The 18,402-nt window shown below is 36.8% G+C and overlaps 4 protein-coding genes across 4 annotated transcripts; 1 reads left to right on the top strand and 3 right to left on the bottom strand.

Annotated features, from left to right (window-relative positions):
• Window positions 1–6,650: 6,650 nt before the first annotated feature.
• On the top strand, window positions 6,651–10,896 carry LOC102630300 (leucine-rich repeat receptor protein kinase EMS1-like). The gene has a single exon (XM_006489966.4). The coding sequence runs from the start codon at window positions 6,868–6,870 to the stop codon at window positions 10,768–10,770; it is 3,903 nt and encodes a 1,300-aa protein (XP_006490029.2). The 5' UTR covers window positions 6,651–6,867; the 3' UTR covers window positions 10,771–10,896.
• An 861-nt stretch (window positions 10,897–11,757) lies between these two features.
• On the bottom strand, window positions 11,758–13,488 carry LOC102617726 (serine/threonine-protein kinase ZRK1-like). Its single transcript, XM_006490009.4, has 2 exons — window positions 13,315–13,488; window positions 11,758–13,079 (listed from the first exon to the last, which is right to left on the bottom strand). The coding sequence occupies exon 2, from the start codon at window positions 13,072–13,074 to the stop codon at window positions 12,079–12,081; it is 996 nt and encodes a 331-aa protein (XP_006490072.2). The 5' UTR covers window positions 13,075–13,079; window positions 13,315–13,488; the 3' UTR covers window positions 11,758–12,078.
• On the bottom strand, window positions 11,758–15,955 carry LOC102630602 (serine/threonine-protein kinase ZRK1-like). Its single transcript, XM_006489967.3, has 2 exons — window positions 15,475–15,955; window positions 11,758–15,337 (listed from the first exon to the last, which is right to left on the bottom strand). The coding sequence occupies exon 2, from the start codon at window positions 15,330–15,332 to the stop codon at window positions 14,298–14,300; it is 1,035 nt and encodes a 344-aa protein (XP_006490030.2). The 5' UTR covers window positions 15,333–15,337; window positions 15,475–15,955; the 3' UTR covers window positions 11,758–14,297.
• A 138-nt stretch (window positions 15,956–16,093) lies between these two features.
• On the bottom strand, window positions 16,094–16,894 carry LOC102631110 (glycine-rich protein DOT1-like). Its single transcript, XM_006489969.4, has one exon. It carries the CDS (start codon window positions 16,799–16,801, stop codon window positions 16,298–16,300), a length of 504 nt encoding a protein of 167 aa, XP_006490032.3. The 5' UTR covers window positions 16,802–16,894; the 3' UTR covers window positions 16,094–16,297.
• Between the last annotated feature and the right edge of the window lie 1,508 nt (window positions 16,895–18,402).

An 18,402-nucleotide genomic window follows, 5' to 3' on the forward strand; every position in this document is an offset into this window, starting at 1 on the left:
TGCCTCTTTCAAAAGGCTACTTTGACATCCACTTTTCTCTTGAAGAGGACATGCGCAATGCATGGGCGGGAGGCACTTGCTCTCTTGGTGGTTGTGGTGTTTTTTGACTTTATCAATGGTAGCCTGATTTCGATCCTTATGCACCAGCTGTCCAATCCCACTCGCAAGTATGGATTCGTATGTATAGTCTAAGCCAGGAATATTGGGATCGTGCAACACGTGATGGTTTATTTGGACATTATGCCCGGATCTTGGTTGAGGTTGATTTATCAGACATTCCTACATCAATCCTTGTGGAGCGCGAAGGATATAGCTTTTCAATTGGAATCCACTATGAGAATCTTCCCCCCTAATGTGATAGCTGTGGCCTCCTAGGTCATAAATCCTCTCAATGTTGACGCAATAATGATTCTGCTATAAACAAAAAGGACATTAAAAGGCATTCAATAATGGTATACAGACCAGTTTCTAAACCTTCTGCCGACGTTAATGCCACAACAGTGCCGCAAGAAGTTTCCAAGATATCTATTGATGCTAATGCTGGTATGATGTAGCAAGAGGTATCCATGGCACTTGATGTTAATGCTACAATGTTGCATAAAGATGTGCCTATTCCGGTTAATGAGACTGGGATTATTAATGATATAACTCCTGAACAGAATGCCCCAAATGATGAACTAGTGGAGGTTGATAATGAGATAGATGTGAATGTTAATAATGATTTGAGTGAGCACTACACCGCTGATCCAGCTTTGAACCTTTTAGACAACTTTGTGCATGATTCAACTCAAGCCTTAGCTGCTGATGGCTCTTCAGTATCAGCAGCAGAGATAGCTACTAGTTCGGATCAATTGCTACAAGAGATTAATGCAGTGACAAAAATTATTAAGAATCAGCCTATCAAGGACGCTAGCCAGCCGATTGATGCAGATGGTTTTCAACTGGTGATCTCTAAATCAGAGCAAAAAAAATGGAAGCAGCGTGCTCGACACGCATCCTTGTCCACTTCCTCAAGCCTCACCCGAGGCAAAACTACCCTATTGTCTAAATGAAAGTTCTCTATTGGAATTTGAGGGGTGTGGCTAATTTAAACACTCAATCTGAATTAGCCAATCTCTGCCACACGCATAAACCCGACTTATTGTGCATTTCAGAACCAATGGTGTCCTTTGACTCTATTTCGCCATCATTTTGGAAATCTTGCAATATGAAGCTTGTCTGCACAAACAGTAGAGATTGTTTGCCTAATCTTTGGCTTTTTTGTGCTTCTATGCATAATTTACCAAATATCATTGTTATTTCTAGCCAGTCTATCACAGTTGAGATGATGGTAGATAATTTTACCTGTTATCTTACTTTTGTCTATGCAGCTACGTCTTACATTGATCGTAGATTTTTATGGCAAGAGCTAATTTCCTTAAGCTCTTTGTGTTCTTGCCCTTGGCTTCTGGTAGGATATTTTAATGCTATTTTAGGAGCTCATGAAAGGCACAGTGGTGGTCTTCCTTTGGGTACTTCTTGCTCAGACTTCTCTAGTATGATTAACAACTGCAATCTCTCTCATTTGGAGGTGGAGGAAAACCAATTCACCTGGTCTTATGGTTCAGTTTTAATAAAAAACTGTATTACAAATTCAATTTTATTGTTAATAATAAAAAACAAAATTATTTTATAATCGTGAAACCGTAATATTTTAAATAAAAAATTGTAATATTTTAAATACAATTTTATGGCATCCTCTCATCATTTCATGGGTTAAAGTTAATACTGACGATCTATCTAAAGGAAATCCAAGTCCAATTTCTTGTGGTGCTATTTATAGAGGTTTTCATGGGACCTTTTTGGGCTACTTTATAATGTCAATTGGGAATCAAATTTTATTTTATGCTAAACTTTATGCTATTATTTGTGCTATTGAATTTGCTTGGCATAAGGGTTGGCATTCATTGTGGTTAGAATGTGATTCGATTACTACTTATTCTTGCCTAAAAAGTAACATCTTCTCTCCTTCTTGGCAGCTCCGTACTAGATGGCTCAATTGCCTAATTATGATAAAGTCTATGCGCTTTCATTGTTCTCATATCTACAGAGAAGGTAATGATGCAGCTGACACTTTACCCAACATCGGCTTAAGTTTCTCCGATTTCACTTGGTGAGATTTTCCTCCCTCAAAAATTAAAAAGTCTCTGCTTGATGATACTTAGGGAATTCTTAAGTACCAATTTTCTTAATTTCGTTATGATCTTGTATTATTTTTAAGTTCTTTTATCTTTATTATTTTTAAATGAACTTTGTACCTTTCCTTTTCATTTAATAAATTTTACCTCTCTTGAGGTTTATTTAAAAAAAAAAAGACTAGAGATTAAGAAATATGAAACAGAAGTTGTGGGGCTCTAAACAATGCGTTAACAACAACCAAAAGATAATCTACTTAGCTTGAGCAAACCTCTCCGCACTTCCCCAAAGATCCATACAATTTTATGGCATCCTCCCATTATTTCATGGGTTAAAGTTAATACTGACAATCTATCTAAAGGAAATCCATGGACAATTTCTTGTGGCGTTATTTATAGAGGTCCTCATGGAACGTTTTTGGGCTGCTTCACAATGTCAATTGGGAATCAAACTTCATTTTATGCTATTATTTGTGCTATTGAATTTGCTTACCAGAAGGGCTGACATTCGTTGTGGTTAGAATGTGATTCGATGACTACTTATTCTTGCCTAAAAAGTGACATCTTCTTTTCTCCTTGGTAGCTCCACACTAGATGGCTCAATTGCCTAATTATGATAAAGTCTATGCGCTTTCATTGTTCTCATATCTACAGAGAAGGTAATGATGTAGCTGACACTTTACCCAACATCGGCTTAAGTTTCTCCGATTTCACTTGGTGAGATTTTCCTCCTTCAAAAATTAAAAAGTCTCTGCTTGATGATACTTAGGGAATTCTTAAGTACCAATTTTCTTAATTTCGTTATGATCTTGTATTATTTTTAAGTTCTTTTATCTTTATTATTTTTAAATGAACTTTGTACCTTTCCTTTTCATTTAATAAATTTTACCTCTCTTGAGGTTTATTTAAAAAAAAAAGACTAGAGATTAAGAAATATGAAACAGAAGTTGTGGGGCTCTAAACAATGTGTTAACAACAACCAAAAGATAATCTACTTAGCTTGAGCAAACCTCTCCGCACTTCCCCAAAGATCCATACAATTTTATGGCATCCTCCCATTATTTCATGGGTTAAAGTTAATACTGACAATCTATCTAAAGGAAATCCATGTCCAATTTCTTGTGGCGTTATTTATAGAGGTCCTCATGGAACGTTTTTGGGCTGCTTCACAATGTCAATTGGGAATCAAACTTCATTTTATGCTATTATTTGTGCTATTGAATTTGCTTACCAGAAGGGCTGACATTCGTTGTGGTTAGAATGTGATTCGATGACTACTTATTCTTGCCTAAAAAGTGACATCTTCTTTTCTCCTTGGTAGCTCCACACTAGATGGCTCAATTGCCTAATTATGATAAAGTCTATGCACTTTCATTGTTCTCATATCTACAGAGAAGGTAATGATGTAGCTGACACTTTACCCAATATCGGCTTAAGTTTCTCCGATTTCACTTGGTGAGATTTTCCTCCCTCAAAAATTAAAAAGTCTATGCTTGATGATACTTGGGAAATTCTTAAGTACCAATTGTCTTAATTTCGTTATGGTCTTGTATTATTTTTAAGTTCTTTTATCTTTATTATTTTTAAATGAACTTTGTACCTTTCCTTTTCATTTAATAAATTTTACTCTCTTGAGGTTTATTTAAAAAAAAAAAAAGAAGACTAGAGAGTAAGAAATATGAGACACAAGTTGTGGGGCTCTAAACAATGCGTTAACATTAACAACCAAAAGATAATAACCAACGGCTTCAAGTTATAAAATTAATGAGGCACATGGCTTTTAATGTTGAGTCCCTATGTATTCTAATACGTGAGCTTAATTTTTCTGGAGGTAGTTTTTTTCTTTATAAAATATGAGTAGGGTAAATATTTTTTGAATATTAATAAAAATAAAAACTAATTTTAATAATTATTTAATTATAAATAACAGTAATAATTTTATGTATTATTAATTATACTTTAATTGTAATACCAAGATAAAAAAAAAGAAAAAAGTTATAAAATTGACAATGAAGACAAACACTCTCAACCCAAAGCACTTTTTAATTAATTCTTGATCCATCAATCTATCAATGCATCATCATCGTCATACCGAAAATACATAAATTCACCAGTTCATCTCAATCATTCAATTTCGGCCTCTCCCATTATTTACTCTTACAGTTCCATAACTTAATTTGATCATAAAAGCAAACTTACCCATGCAAACAGATTAAATTTTCTCTCATTTAATGAATGTTCAAAGCGTGCACGCATAACTTATTAGTAATGCACTCTTTCTCCATCCGCAAACACTTTCTTGTTGATGCTTTTTTCGCTTGGTTAAGAAATCTCCGCATAGAAATTGATGCCCAGTAATGCAACTGATGAACGACATTAAACTGATTTCAGCTACTCTCCATTTATCATTTTGTTTTTTTGCTTTTATATATTTATCTGCAAAATGTAAGTTATAATAGTTTCTGAAAAAATGTGGTTAAAATTTTATTTTGGTCGGCCTGTTCGCACATGGTATGCTGATCTAAGCTGAGCAATTGCTCAGTTATGAGTAATCATATGGCATGGTATCTTTTCTCCATAACTTCTGCAGAGGAGCATAAGCCAGCCAATGGGGACATTTAAAGTTTCCTGAACCATTGCAGCTTTCCTTCAACTAACGTCAAAACATTTTGCAGCTTTGTAAATTTAAACTTGTCTGCAGTTTTATTCATGGGCTTAAAAAATTACCAATTTCTTTTTGACATTTTGGGTTCTAAAATGTTCAAAATTTTGGGTCCAATTACAACGGTTTGGACACCGACAAATGATCAAAAAGTTAATAAATATTAAAATCTGATGGGCGTTCAGAATATGGGAAATGATCAAATATCATAATCATAAGCCATAATTTTTATTAGATTAAAGTTGAGAAGAGGGGAGAAGTGAACAAAAATGAAACAATGAAGCCAAAGATAAAAATTGTAAAGAATCAATGCAAGATCAGGAGTAGTCCGACTCTCTGAAGAAACCCTATTTCTGGACAACTCATCTCCTATAAACTTGCAAGCTTTATTCTTTAGCCTGCTCATACGTCTCATCGTTTCACAGGAACCTAAAATACCCTCTGAATGTTTTGGAAATTAGCTGAAAAATTAGGGGCGTTTTCGACATTTCAGACGGACCCTTTTTTTTTCTTGGACTCGGCCCCAATAACATTATGCGGACTTTATTGTCGCCGTATTTCTTCGGAATAATTATATTTTCAGATTTTGTAGGGCCATAAAATTGGGACAGTTTAATGTTTCGTCTTTATTTGAAGATATTCTGTATTTTATTTTCAATTTTTAAAATTCAACCAATAAGAATTGAGAATGTAAGTTAATTTAAAAAATAATGAAAAAAAAAGTAATTATTTTGACCTTTATCTCAAGGCGGAGGACACTCACGCAACTCACGTCGAATCAGTCAACCGTCTGTGATTCTCAGATATTTTATGTATTTGTACATTTATCCCAAATCTTGTGGGACCGTAAAATATGATCCTATTTGCAGTTTTGGCTGTAATATATCACTCTCTCTACCAAATCATGTACATTTTGGCAGCAAAGTTGTTACGCTTAGCACAGCTGCAAGTCGGCTCCACATAGTGTATAATTAAGTCAAGAAAAATAAATGCAAGGTGAAATGTAATTAATGTAGTGTGAGATTTTAAATCAAAACTCATATTTGATTGGTTAGATACTTAAGAGATAAATGTTATAATTTTAATGATTTTAAGTTGTAGGTTTTTAATTCTTGACTTTTTGGGCGGTGATAACATAATGTCAGCCCTCAAATTTTTCCTCCCAAGTACTAATTATATAATTGAAAGAATAAAAATTTATTTTGTAAAAATATTAATAGACCGAATACCACTCTTAATAATATTAACGAAGGTATATATAAGTTAGTTTTAGTATTTTTTTAATCGTAAACTGATTATAACGTAATGTGTACTATTAAACAAAAAGATTGTAAGTGTAAAATAATCACGAGTTTTACAAACTAAATTGGTTTAAATTACTAATCATAGTACCCTATTATATACAGTGACTCGTTAATAAGATTTGATTATTATAAAAGTTCATTAGTAACTAGATACTTGGCCTATACATGGCACCTAAACTAGCAGACGTCTTTTTTAAACAAGGTGGGTAACATCACACATGGTTTGAAACCGTCCAATAAAATCTATAGATAAATATTTTAAAATATTAAAGAAACAAAGAAAAACATTTAAAAAAAGAATTAAAAGACAGAAGTACAAAAAGTAGATGGGACAAGAACCGGATTCTCTCAAAAGTAGGCTTTGCTTTTGATATAATTCTGCATAGCATAGGCATCTCTAGAAAAATATCAATATTTTCAGATAATTTCGAATAATGAAACTCTTGAGGGACTTTTATGAAAATAACTTAATTGCCGTTGCCAAAACTAGAAAGTTGATCATGCCACGTGAGTTGCGTGCCGGTTTCTGAAACAGTGAAGCTCATTCATGCTGAAGCTTTTATTATGGCGCTTGAGCTTCCTATCTGAAAGTTCCTTTGTTGCCTCTTCATTTTGTAAAATGGCTTTTGTTCTTCTTCACCCTATTCTTTGTGTGTAGGAAAAAAAAAAAAAAAAACACTTGCTGGGTTAAAAGTTCTCATTTTTTTTTCTCTTGTCTGTAACAAAAATGGCTTTTAAGCTTCAATGGCTGACATGGATGTGTGTTTTTATGCTGTTTGTTTTAGAGTCTCAACAGGCGTTTGTAGAAGTTGACGAGCAAAACCCCGAAAGGGAATGTCTCATTTCTTTCAAAAACTCTCTTGAAAATCCGCAAAAACTGTCTTCGTGGAGCCAAAACACACCACATTGTAACTGGGTCGGTGTAACTTGTGAACTCGGCCGAGTCGTCTCACTTGTTCTCCCAACTCAGTCACTCAAAGGCCCTCTTTCTCCGTCTCTCTGCTCTCTTTCAAGCCTCAGAGTCCTTGACCTCTCTCAAAACCTGCTCTTTGGTCAATTGTCACCTCATATATCGAACCTTCAACGTCTCAAACAGCTCTCTCTTGCTGAAAATCAACTGTCTGGTTCTCTCCCGAGTCAACTCGGTGATCTGACTCAACTCGAGACCCTCACCCTCGGTTCCAACTCTTTCATTGGTAAAATCCCACCTGAGCTTGGAAACTTGGAAGCACTTAAGATCCTTGATTTATCTGGCAATGGGTTGATCGGGACCGTGCCGAGTAAACTCTGTGAGTTGACACAGTTGCAGTTCTTAGACTTGGGTAACAATCTTCTCTCAGGTTCACTTCCTGTATCTCTCTTCACAAATTTACAATCTTTGAGTTCTCTAGATGTGTCAAATAATTCACTGTCTGGTCAAATCCCTCCTGAAATTGGCAAGTTGAGGAACCTGACTGCTCTTTACCTTGGCATTAACAAATTCACTGGCTCGTTGCCACGAGAAATTGGCGAGCTTTCACTTCTTGAGAGCCTTTTTTCACCTTATTGTTCAATTAGTGGGCCTTTACCTGAAGAATTATCCAAGTTGAAATTTTTAAGCAAGCTTGATCTTTCATACAACCCTTTAAAGTGCTCGATCCCAAAAGCCATAGGAGAGTTACAGAATTTGAGCATATTGAATCTTGTTTACACTGAGCTCAATGGTTCAATACCGTCTGAGCTTGGAAACTGTAAGAATTTGAAGACTGTGATGCTTTCTTTCAACGCATTATCTGGGTCATTGCCTGAGGAACTATCAGACCTCCCAATTTTGACGTTTGCCGCTGAAAAGAACCAGCTTTCAGGATCACTGCCTTCTTGGCTAGGAAATTGGAACCAAATGGAGTCCCTCTTGCTTTCTAGCAACCAGTTCATTGGCAAAATCCCACCTGAGATTGGAAATTGTTCCATGTTGAAGTCCATTAGTTTGAGCAACAACTTTTTGTCTGGTTCTATTCCAAGAGAATTGTGTACTTCAGAGTCCCTTGAGGAGATTGATCTTGATGGAAATTTGCTTACAGGGACAATTGAAGGTGTATTTGACAAATGTAGTAATCTTTCGCAGCTGGTTATATTCAGGAATCATATCTATGGTTCTATTCCTGAGTATCTATCCAAGCTTCCACTGATGGTTCTGGATCTTGATTCTAACAACTTCACTGGTATCATACCAGTGAGTATTTGGAATTCTGAGACTTTGATGGAATTTTCTGCTGCGAATAATTTGTTAGAGGGTTCTCTTCCTTATGAGGTTGGTAATGCTGCTGCACTGGAGAGACTTGTCCTTACTAACAATATGTTGAAGGGGCATTTACCTAAGGAAATTGGGAATCTCTCAGCTCTTTCAGTTCTTGACTTGAATTCAAATCTTTTTGATGGGATCATTCCTTATGAGCTTGGAGATTGCATTTCACTTACCACATTGGACCTGGGAAACAACAATCTCAGTGGGTTAATTCCAGAGAAGATTGCAGACTTAGCTCAGCTACAATGCTTGGTTCTGTCTCATAATAATTTATCGGGGCCGATTCCTTCAAGGCCTTCTTCCTATTTTCGTCAGGCCAATATGCCCGATTTGAGTTTTATTCAGCATCATGGGGTATTTGATCTTTCATACAATAGGCTGTCTGGTCCAATTCCTGAAGAATTGGGAAGCTGTGTGGTGGTGGTGGATCTTTTGCTCAACAATAACATGCTTTCTGGTAAGATTCCTGGATCACTCTCTCGGTTGACAAATCTTACAACCTTGGATTTGTCTAGGAATCAGTTAACAGGTCCCATTCCTTCAGAATTTGGTGACTCTATCAAGCTTCAAGGCTTGTATCTAGGCAATAACCAGCTTACTGGCTCCATTCCTTGGAGCTTAGGTAGTTTGGGTGGTTTGGTTAAGCTAAATTTGACTGGCAATAAGTTATCTGGCAAAGTTCCAACTAGTTTTGGAAACTTGAAAGAGCTAACCCACTTGGATTTAAGCTTTAATGAGCTTGATGGTCAGCTTCCTTCGTCTTTGTCGAACATTCTGAACCTAGTGGGGCTTTATCTTCAGCACAATAAACTTTCTGGTCCAGTGGATGAGCTTTTCTCAAATTCAGCAGCTTGGAAGATTGCAACAATGAACATGAGTAATAATTTATTTGATGGGGGCTTACCACGGTCTTTGGGTAATCTTTCATACTTAACAAATTTGGATCTTCATGAAAATAAGTTTACTGGAGAGATTCCTCCAGACCTTGGTAATCTTATGCAATTGGAATACCTGGATGTTTCAAGGAACAGGTTGTGTGGACAGATTCCAGAGACAATGTGCAGTTTGTCCAATCTGTTGTACTTGAGTTTGGCAGAAAATAGATTAGAAGGAATGGTGCCGAGAAGTGGTATTTGCCAAAACCTCTCAAAAATTTCACTCACTGGCAACAAAGATCTTTGTGGGAAAATTATAGGTTCAAATTGCCAGGTTAAAACGTTTGGTAAATTGGCACTGTTGCATGCCTTTGGACTTGCTGGACTTGTTGTTGGGTGTGTTTTTATTGTTTTAACTACTGTCATTGCTCTCCGAAAGCAGATCAAAAGAAGAAGCAGGTGTAGTGATCCTGAGGAGATTGAAGAAACCAAGCTAAACAGTTTCTCGGATCATAATCTCTATTTCTTGAGTAGCAGCCGGTCAAAGGAGCCTTTGAGCATCAATATAGCTATGTTCGAGCAACCTCTCATGAGACTAACTTTGGTTCATATTCTTGAAGCCACAAACAACTTCTGCAAGACAAATATTATTGGAGATGGTGGCTTTGGAACCGTATACAAAGCCGCTTTGCCTGATGGGAAAACAGTTGCTGTTAAGAAGTTAAGCCAGGCTAAAACACAGGGGCACCGTGAATTCACTGCTGAAATGGAAACTCTGGGCAAGGTGAAGCACCAGAATCTTGTGCCGCTGCTTGGTTACTGCTCATTTGATGAGGAGAAGCTTCTTGTTTATGAATACATGGTAAATGGAAGCTTGGATCTGTGGTTAAGAAATCGGACGGGTTCTCTTGAAGTTCTTGGCTGGGATAAACGCTACAAAATTGCATGTGGCGCTGCTCGTGGGCTAGCTTTTCTTCATCACGGCTTCACCCCACATATCATTCATCGCGATATCAAAGCAAGCAACATCTTACTCAATGAAGAGTTTGAAGCCAAAGTTGCAGACTTTGGGCTTGCTAGACTGATCAGTGCATGTGAGACACATGTTAGCACTGATATTGCAGGCACATTTGGTTACATTCCCCCCGAGTATGGGCAGAGTGGGAGATCTACCACAAGGGGTGATGTATACAGCTTTGGTGTAATCTTGCTGGAATTGGTGACTGGAAAAGAGCCTACTGGGCCCGAATTCAAAGATATAGAAGGTGGGAACTTGGTCGGTTGGGTGTTTCAGAAGATGAAGAAGGGACAGGCTGCTGATGTTCTAGATCCTACAGTCCTTACTGCAGATTCAAAGCCCATGATGCTTAAAATGCTCCGGATTGCTGGTGATTGCCTCTCTGATAACCCTGCTATGAGGCCTACCATGCTGCATGTGTTGAAGTTTCTGAAAGAGATCAAAGTTGAGTAAGTTTCTTTTTGTTACTCTGGATAATAGAGCAAAAGATGGAATAACTCTGTGAAGTATGTAGAATTAACTTAGAAGGATAAGCTGTAAGAGTTACTTATTTTAATCAAATCATAATATAGCGTCAAATTCTTCTTGATTGTCAATTAAATTCATTACGTGGGGAGTTGCACTGACTTTTAGAACAATCCTATTACCATGATAGCAGAAAACTACAACTGAGGCTTGTGCATCTGAACACTTTGCTATGTTAAATACACTTTGCTGTCTCACAGCTGCGACCTGCTAACTAGGCTAACATTATCTTGTTTGCATCCCCTGTGAAAAATTGTGATACTCTAGTCATTTTTTTGTTAGCCATGTGCTGGAAGGTGCTTTTTAATAATTGGTCAGTCCGAAGTTGTTCAGGTCTACCTGTTCTGAGCCTCTCTGGACCAGTTAAGACTCAGTTCTATTGCTGCTAACAGGTGGCGCATTTTCATCTGCATAAAATTTAAGCTTGCTGCACTATTTGCTGAAGGCTATCAAAGCATACTTAATGATCATTCAACTTTCATACATAACAATATAGTATCTCAAAATCGTCCAGCTACCCAGAATTGATCTGTAAATATAATCAAATATAACAATTTCTTCTAGATTACATTTGAGCATAGGCATCTCACTGCAACCTGATCTCTTTAGTCTTTAGTCAATAATTTGAAGCAATAAGCACGGATATATGTTGATTCTACTGGTGGGATATTATAACCCTGATGCCACTTTGTCCGGGAAAGTCACATGGGGTTGGTATTTTGCTAACTCGGGCAATTTTGCCTGGATGAAGCAGAACTTTTAATGTTATGAATATTATATGTTGAACCATCGATATGCTTTTAGCCTTAAAAATAGTGAAAAGTTGTGTCCCATGCAAATACGAACAGCATTGAGTTACCAAGATTCAAGAATGATGTATCCGAGTATTGAATTACTACATCGAGTGAACAGCGATTGAACTTCAAACTTTTTATTTTCATGTAAGTAGAAGGATAGTAAGGCTTTGATTATCTAGTTCTTTGAACATCACCGGTTAATAGATCATTCAAAGTTAAGGACAGACAAGAAAAAAGGACAAGTGCAATGTGGACTTCAAAATTTACTCATCCACAGGTGTGTGCGGTCTGCACAATCTATCACGTACATGATGTTGAGTGCAGCAACTACATAACGAGTAACACAACATGCACACACCCGATCATGTGGGAGCTTTTTAACGTCTATTACATACGTTTTCTAATACAAAAGATATACACATGAGCATAAATTTAGATATCAAACAGCAGATAGATACATTTGCCTGAGTTGCTTTGCAGCATAAACCATTGTTGGCCTATCTCCCGCAGATTCATTGACACATTCGAAAATAAGTTGTAACAAAGCTTGCAGCTGCTGCTCTTTCTCAGGACAGGACTTGTCTTCAACTACTATTGGATCTACTATCTCACCAAGTCTATTATTTTCAACATGTTTCTTCACATGTTCTAGTAAAATGTTATCTCGTCTTCCCGTGAGAAGCTCTAGTAGCAACATCCCAAAACAGAAAACATCCGTCTTCTCATTGCATAAACCTGTTAAAATGTACTCAGGTGCAAGATATCTCTTTGTTCTAGTCAGCATATGACTTGTTACATGGGTTTCGCCTTCTGGGATATATTCGGACTCTGAAAAATCACTGAGTTTGGCAACATTATATTCGTCGAATAAGATTTGTGATAGCTTGATGTCCTTAAAAACAATAGGCCTGCGGAATCCTATGTGAATATACGCCATTGCATTACCTATCTCCATTGCTATCTTTAACCTATGTCTCCATAGTAAAGGCTCCAAGTGAGGTCCATGAGGACTGCAAATACGATCAGCAAGAGTGCCATATTCTACAAATTCGAAAACTAGAATTGGAATTTCGGTCTCTATGCAACATCCGATTAACTTTAAAATATTTCTATGGTTCATCTGTGCAGCAAATACAATGTTATTGAAACAAAAATTTTCTCCATTCTCGCTATAATTGTCTCCGAACTTCATGACAGAAATCGGGCGGTTCTCCAGGAAGCCTTTGTACAATTTGTAGTGTTCAGATGCTATAACTTGATGTCCATTGTAATTGTTTGTTGCTATCTTGAGTTCTCCAGCAGAGAAACTACGGATTGGATTCCGTTTACCATCACAAGAGATGATCAACTTTTCTAGCAAAATTTTGCCATTTCTCAAAAATGTTTTTTTATCTACTTTTTCCTGGTTCTTTGTTTTTCTCAAGAACCAATTCATTGTACCTATTCATAAATCCACAAGCCCTATATGTTAAAAAAACTAGAAATATAGTCTTATAATGTATATTACTCAATGCTATAAGCTTGATACAGTTTGAGAAAAAGGTGCTCTGTTAGAAATAAATCAAGATGTGTATCATATACAAACAATTGATTATGAGAATTCAGAGTCAGTTGAAAGTACAAACATGTCGCGCAAAAAATTCACAAAGCAGCTCAGATGGAGGACAGGACTTACCTGTTAAGATCACGAAAATGCGAAGACGAAATTTTGAGAGTTCTCTGGAATTGGCAATATTATGTAAATAGGAAATCTGAAGCAGCGGATGAACAAATGTAACCAGATACTTTGGTTTCTTGCAAGTATAGAAGTCTTCCCAGTCAACCGTTAATGCTTGAATGTAGTCTTTTATTCAATATCAGGCGCCTGACATGAGGAGAATTTGGACACTAGGAAAGTTCCATAAAAATGTGGATGTTTTCCAGTCAAACACCATATAAATCTGTGTGGATGGCATGATAAAAAAAAAAGATAATAACTATTCTTTGTTACACCTGGAGCACGCCATAAGATTTCATGATAAAAAAAAATTGGTTTAAAAGGAAAAGAGAAACCAATCACGAGCATAACTTTGCGGATTAAACAAGAGATAGATACAATACTATGAGCTGCTGGGCAAACATGCATCATTCTTGGCCTATCTTCCGGTGATTAATCATCCGCCCTAATTAAGGCAAAGTCTCAGCACTTTGCCAAGTAGCAACATACTAAAACTGAAAAAGTCACAGCACTTCTCATTGCAATCAGATGTAGTCAAGTACTGAAACAAATCCTACTGTTCCCATCACTTCACCGTATTTCTGGAATGAATGGGGATAGCGAAAAGTAAAACCGTTTTGTCAACATTTTGCTTTACATGACTGCTTGATATGATGATATCTCTAAAAGCAACAGGCCTAGAGAATCCGATGTGAAAATATGCAACAGCATTAGCTATCCCCATTGCAAAAGTGTCAAGCTAATGTAGCAAAGAAAAAGAGGAAGAATGCTAGGCCTCAGGACCAAGATTTTAAATTGAGTATCACATTTAGCAAAACCTACGCGAGCCAAAAAGCTTACATCAATTTTTGATGAATACATGAAATTCCAATTACAAGATCCATGGGGCTGCAGAATGAAGAAGATTCACTTCACAAATAAGAAAGTCTCCGCTCTGCATATTAAATAACAGATAGATACATTCGTCTAAGCTTCTTTGCCACGTCCATCATTGTTGGCCTATCCGCCGGTGATTCACCGACACATTCAAAGATAAGCAGTACAAAGGCTAGCAATTGCGGCTCTTTCCCAGGAAAAGACCTATCTTCAACAACTACAGGATCCACAATCTCTTGCAATCTATTATTTTCAACATGATTCTTCACATAATCTAGTAGAAAGAAACGATCATCTTGCGCAGTGTGAGCAAGACTATGTATTGCCTTTCCTGTCAAAAGCTCGAGTAGCAACATTCCGAAACTAAAAACATCGCACTTCTCATTGCTATAAGCTGTCATCATGTACTCAGGCGCAACAAATCCAGCCGTTCCCATCAGCACAGCATCTTTTATGTGGGTCTCGCCTTCAGGAATCGATTTGGATGCTGAAAAATCATACAGTTTGGCAACATTTTGTTCATCGAGTAAAACGTGTGACAGCTTTATATCTCTAAAAACAACAGGCCTGCGTAATCCAATATGAAGGTACGCCACCGCATTAGCTATCTCCATTGCAATCTTTAATCTGTGCGCCAATAGTAAAGGCTTAAAATGGGGCCGAGAACGACGACGGATACGATAATCAAGAGAGCCTGACTCCACAGATTCAAAGACTAGTGTCGGAATTTCAGTTTCCAAGCAGCATCCTATCAATTTTAGGACATTCTTGTGACTCATTTGTGATGCAAATACGATGTTGTTATAGCAGTATTCTTCTGCCCACTTGCTATTATGGCCTAAAAAGCACATAACGGAAACTGGGCGGTCCTGAAGAAAACCTTTGTACAATTTAAAGTCATCATCATATGCCATAACTTGGCGTTGATCATAGTTGTTTGTCGCTGCTTGAAGCTCTTCAGCTGAGTATCCGCGGATGGGATTCTGTTTACCATTACAAGAGCGAATTAACCTTTCTAATAGAATTTTGCCATTCCTTAAAAATCTAGTGTTCTTTTCCTTTTCCTCATTGTTTCTTCTCCTAAATAACGAAATCATCATCTCACCTATTCACAAATTCATGAAACATTCTTTAATTACTTAAAAAGTAGAAAAAGGAAATGGACCGTTATGTTGATATAAACTAGGAATATAGATAGTGTGACTAGGCAAAATTGAAAAGCAGCTGAGGAAGAAAATTTACCTTGTATGGATGCCCAATTAAGGTATCAGGATCAAGCAAAGGCATAGATTGAATTTGTGAGACAGCTCTGGGATTGGCTGTAATGTGCGACTATGAAGTAGCCAAATCATTAACATATATAACCAAAAAATCGTGATTTCTTGGAAGTATGGAAGTCTACATGGTCAATCATAAATAATTGAATTTTTATTAGCCAGGAAATTTCGTAAAGGTAGTAATTTGAGCTGTCGGGTTGAAATTCGTGTCCAGTTCTACATGAATCTTGTCATTGTCAACTTTTAATTACCACGGATTCAACATGTTTATTATTTATGAAATAATATAAATTTTGAATTTAAACTGTTTAATAAATGACTACTACGAGTCAATTCATTTAAATTCATTAGACATGGTTAATATGATTAAACTCAAATTCGACCCGTTTAACTTAAATTTGAATTTAATTTAGAAGTTATATACAATAACAATTCAAACATATTTTCATCCGAAGTTTCAAACTCCAAACTATCAATCCATAAATGAGTTTTAAGCACAACCCTAAGGTTTCCATGAATCATGCGGCCATAAGGCAATGAGAAAGATTGCCAACCAAAATAAATAATAAATGAAGACAAACAAATAAAAGAAGTAAACACTCTTTATATATTGGTGCTAATGTAACATAAATAGCACTAGCACATTAAGCCAATAACATAATTTAAGTAGCCAATCATAAACTATATAAGCTTATACCACACACCATCCATGCATGAAACATAAACTATAGCCACATATATTCTCCTAAAAGTACACACAAGCCAAGTGAACAAACAAACTCATTTAATTAGCCATGGTGGCTCCTGTCCCTAGCATCCGACGGAGAGTGACTCCCGTAGCCACCACCACCGGCGCCACCGCTTCCTCCACCAAACCCACCGCCAGCAGAGTTGCCGGACCCACTTCCGGACCCATACCCACCACCATGAGCACCACCACTTCCGGACCCATATCCATAGCCAGAACCCGATCCTGACCCAGAGCCAAACCCAAATCCGAAACCTCTTCCAAACCCATTTGGTGACCTCCCCGAGCCCGACCCATAGCCCCATCCACTCCGAGGGCTTGAACCCCAGCCCCAATTGGAATCCCAATTCGGCCCATGTGCTGAACCAGTAGCACCATTCGAAGAACCACTCGGCCCATTGGTCCCCATGGGGGAGTCTACTATTTTCTCAATCTCACCACTGTCCGCAGTGCCACCGCGGGTAACAAAATCAAAAGCAAACGAAGCTTCAAAGATGAAGAAACAGCAGAGGAGAGTGATGAATTTGAATAAGTTAGCTTGCATAATTTTTCCTCCTTTGTTTTTTGCTTTGTGGGTGTGTAGTGTCTAGGCTTGTGAAATATGATGCTTTGCACTTGAATGACTTTGGGTGCATGAAAGTGGAGGGGGATTTTATAGTGGTCATGATAATGATATTGAGCACTCGTGATGGCATTTACTAGTGCACATGTCGGGTTTTTGGAATTTACCCGCAAGATAGAAAGGGAGAGCCTAATGATACGCACCACCGCCTCACACTAAAATAATGGTTACATTTATTTGGTGATCATGACTAATGACAAAGTTGTTTTATCCGCAAAAAGGACACCGTAAACTTTCCAACTACACCCTATCTCATATGGGATTTAATTTCGAGGATATACTGTTCACTAGCCTCATTCTTGGTGTGTTCGTCTGCTTTTGTTTTTTCAACAACTTTTGGAGGGTACCTAAATCATTCTTGCATGCAATATTTTATATATGTATATAACAAAAGATGCGGTTTTACGATATTGATTAGATGAGATTATTGCACGACTCATATAATTTATTTTTATTATTTTATTTCTTATAAATTAATTTATATGAAAAAAAAAAATTAATGAAAGCTAGGCATGAAGCAATGCAGCTTATCCTTATTTGCAGGACTAAAATTTAATAGGAACGTTTTGAGTTATGCCAAATAAAACCATCATTTAAAAAAAAATATTATAACGAATGACTTATTGATATTAACAATTATAATTTTGGTTGAAACCTCATTTTTTTCTAGAATTACAATTACAATTTTAATTTTTATTAACAATTTGAATTTTATGAGGTTATATTTAGAATAATTTTTTTTTAATTTTTCATTAACATGCAGGAAGTGATTCGAATTCATCCTCATAATTTAATACATCATTCTTAGCCGATGCGAGATAATAATATTTCACTAGTTAAACAAATTAGTATATTCTTTATTATTAGTGTTGGCTAAAATTTAAGCATTTCTACACTCAGTGTGAAACAAATTTGAAATATTCTCAGTTGCAGAAATTTTCCCATTTTCTACTTGAACACATCAAGGACATATTTTATGGGGAAACACATGGAAAAGGAAAGAGTGCACAGTAGAGGTCCCCGTCCGGCAAGTTTTAGTGGCGGCAGATTTAACCGGCCAATAACACCCGGGACACGTGGCAACACGGAGCAATTACCACCTCCTCACCTCTCTCTTTTTTCGGCATTATTGTTGGTTTGGTTGGAAGTTGCCAAAAGGCCTTACTTTTTGTTGTGCTTGTGCCCTTCTTCTACCCATAGTGAGTGGCACATTACTAAACTTTTTGACTTTGAACAACAATTTTTTTTTTTTTTGTTCCAATGGTGATTCATGGATCTGATCCAGTTGTGCAAGTGACCTGATCTTGCCACGTGTACATCCGTTCATGATCATCTTTTCTGTGGTGGGACTTTATTTATTTTATTTATTTTTTTAGTGCACGTACCGGATTTAACTGCTTTGCAATTCAAAAATATCAGAGAATTTTTTTTTAAATGTGTATTATGTATTTTTTCTGGACCACAATTTCACTGCTGCTTTTGCATTTCTGCCGTCGTCGTCATCCAAATTCGTACGTGTACAG

The sequence above is a fragment of the Citrus sinensis genome, chromosome 9 (genome assembly GCF_022201045.2).
Source record: "Citrus sinensis cultivar Valencia sweet orange chromosome 9, DVS_A1.0, whole genome shotgun sequence".
NCBI lineage: Eukaryota > Viridiplantae > Streptophyta > Magnoliopsida > Sapindales > Rutaceae > Citrus > Citrus sinensis.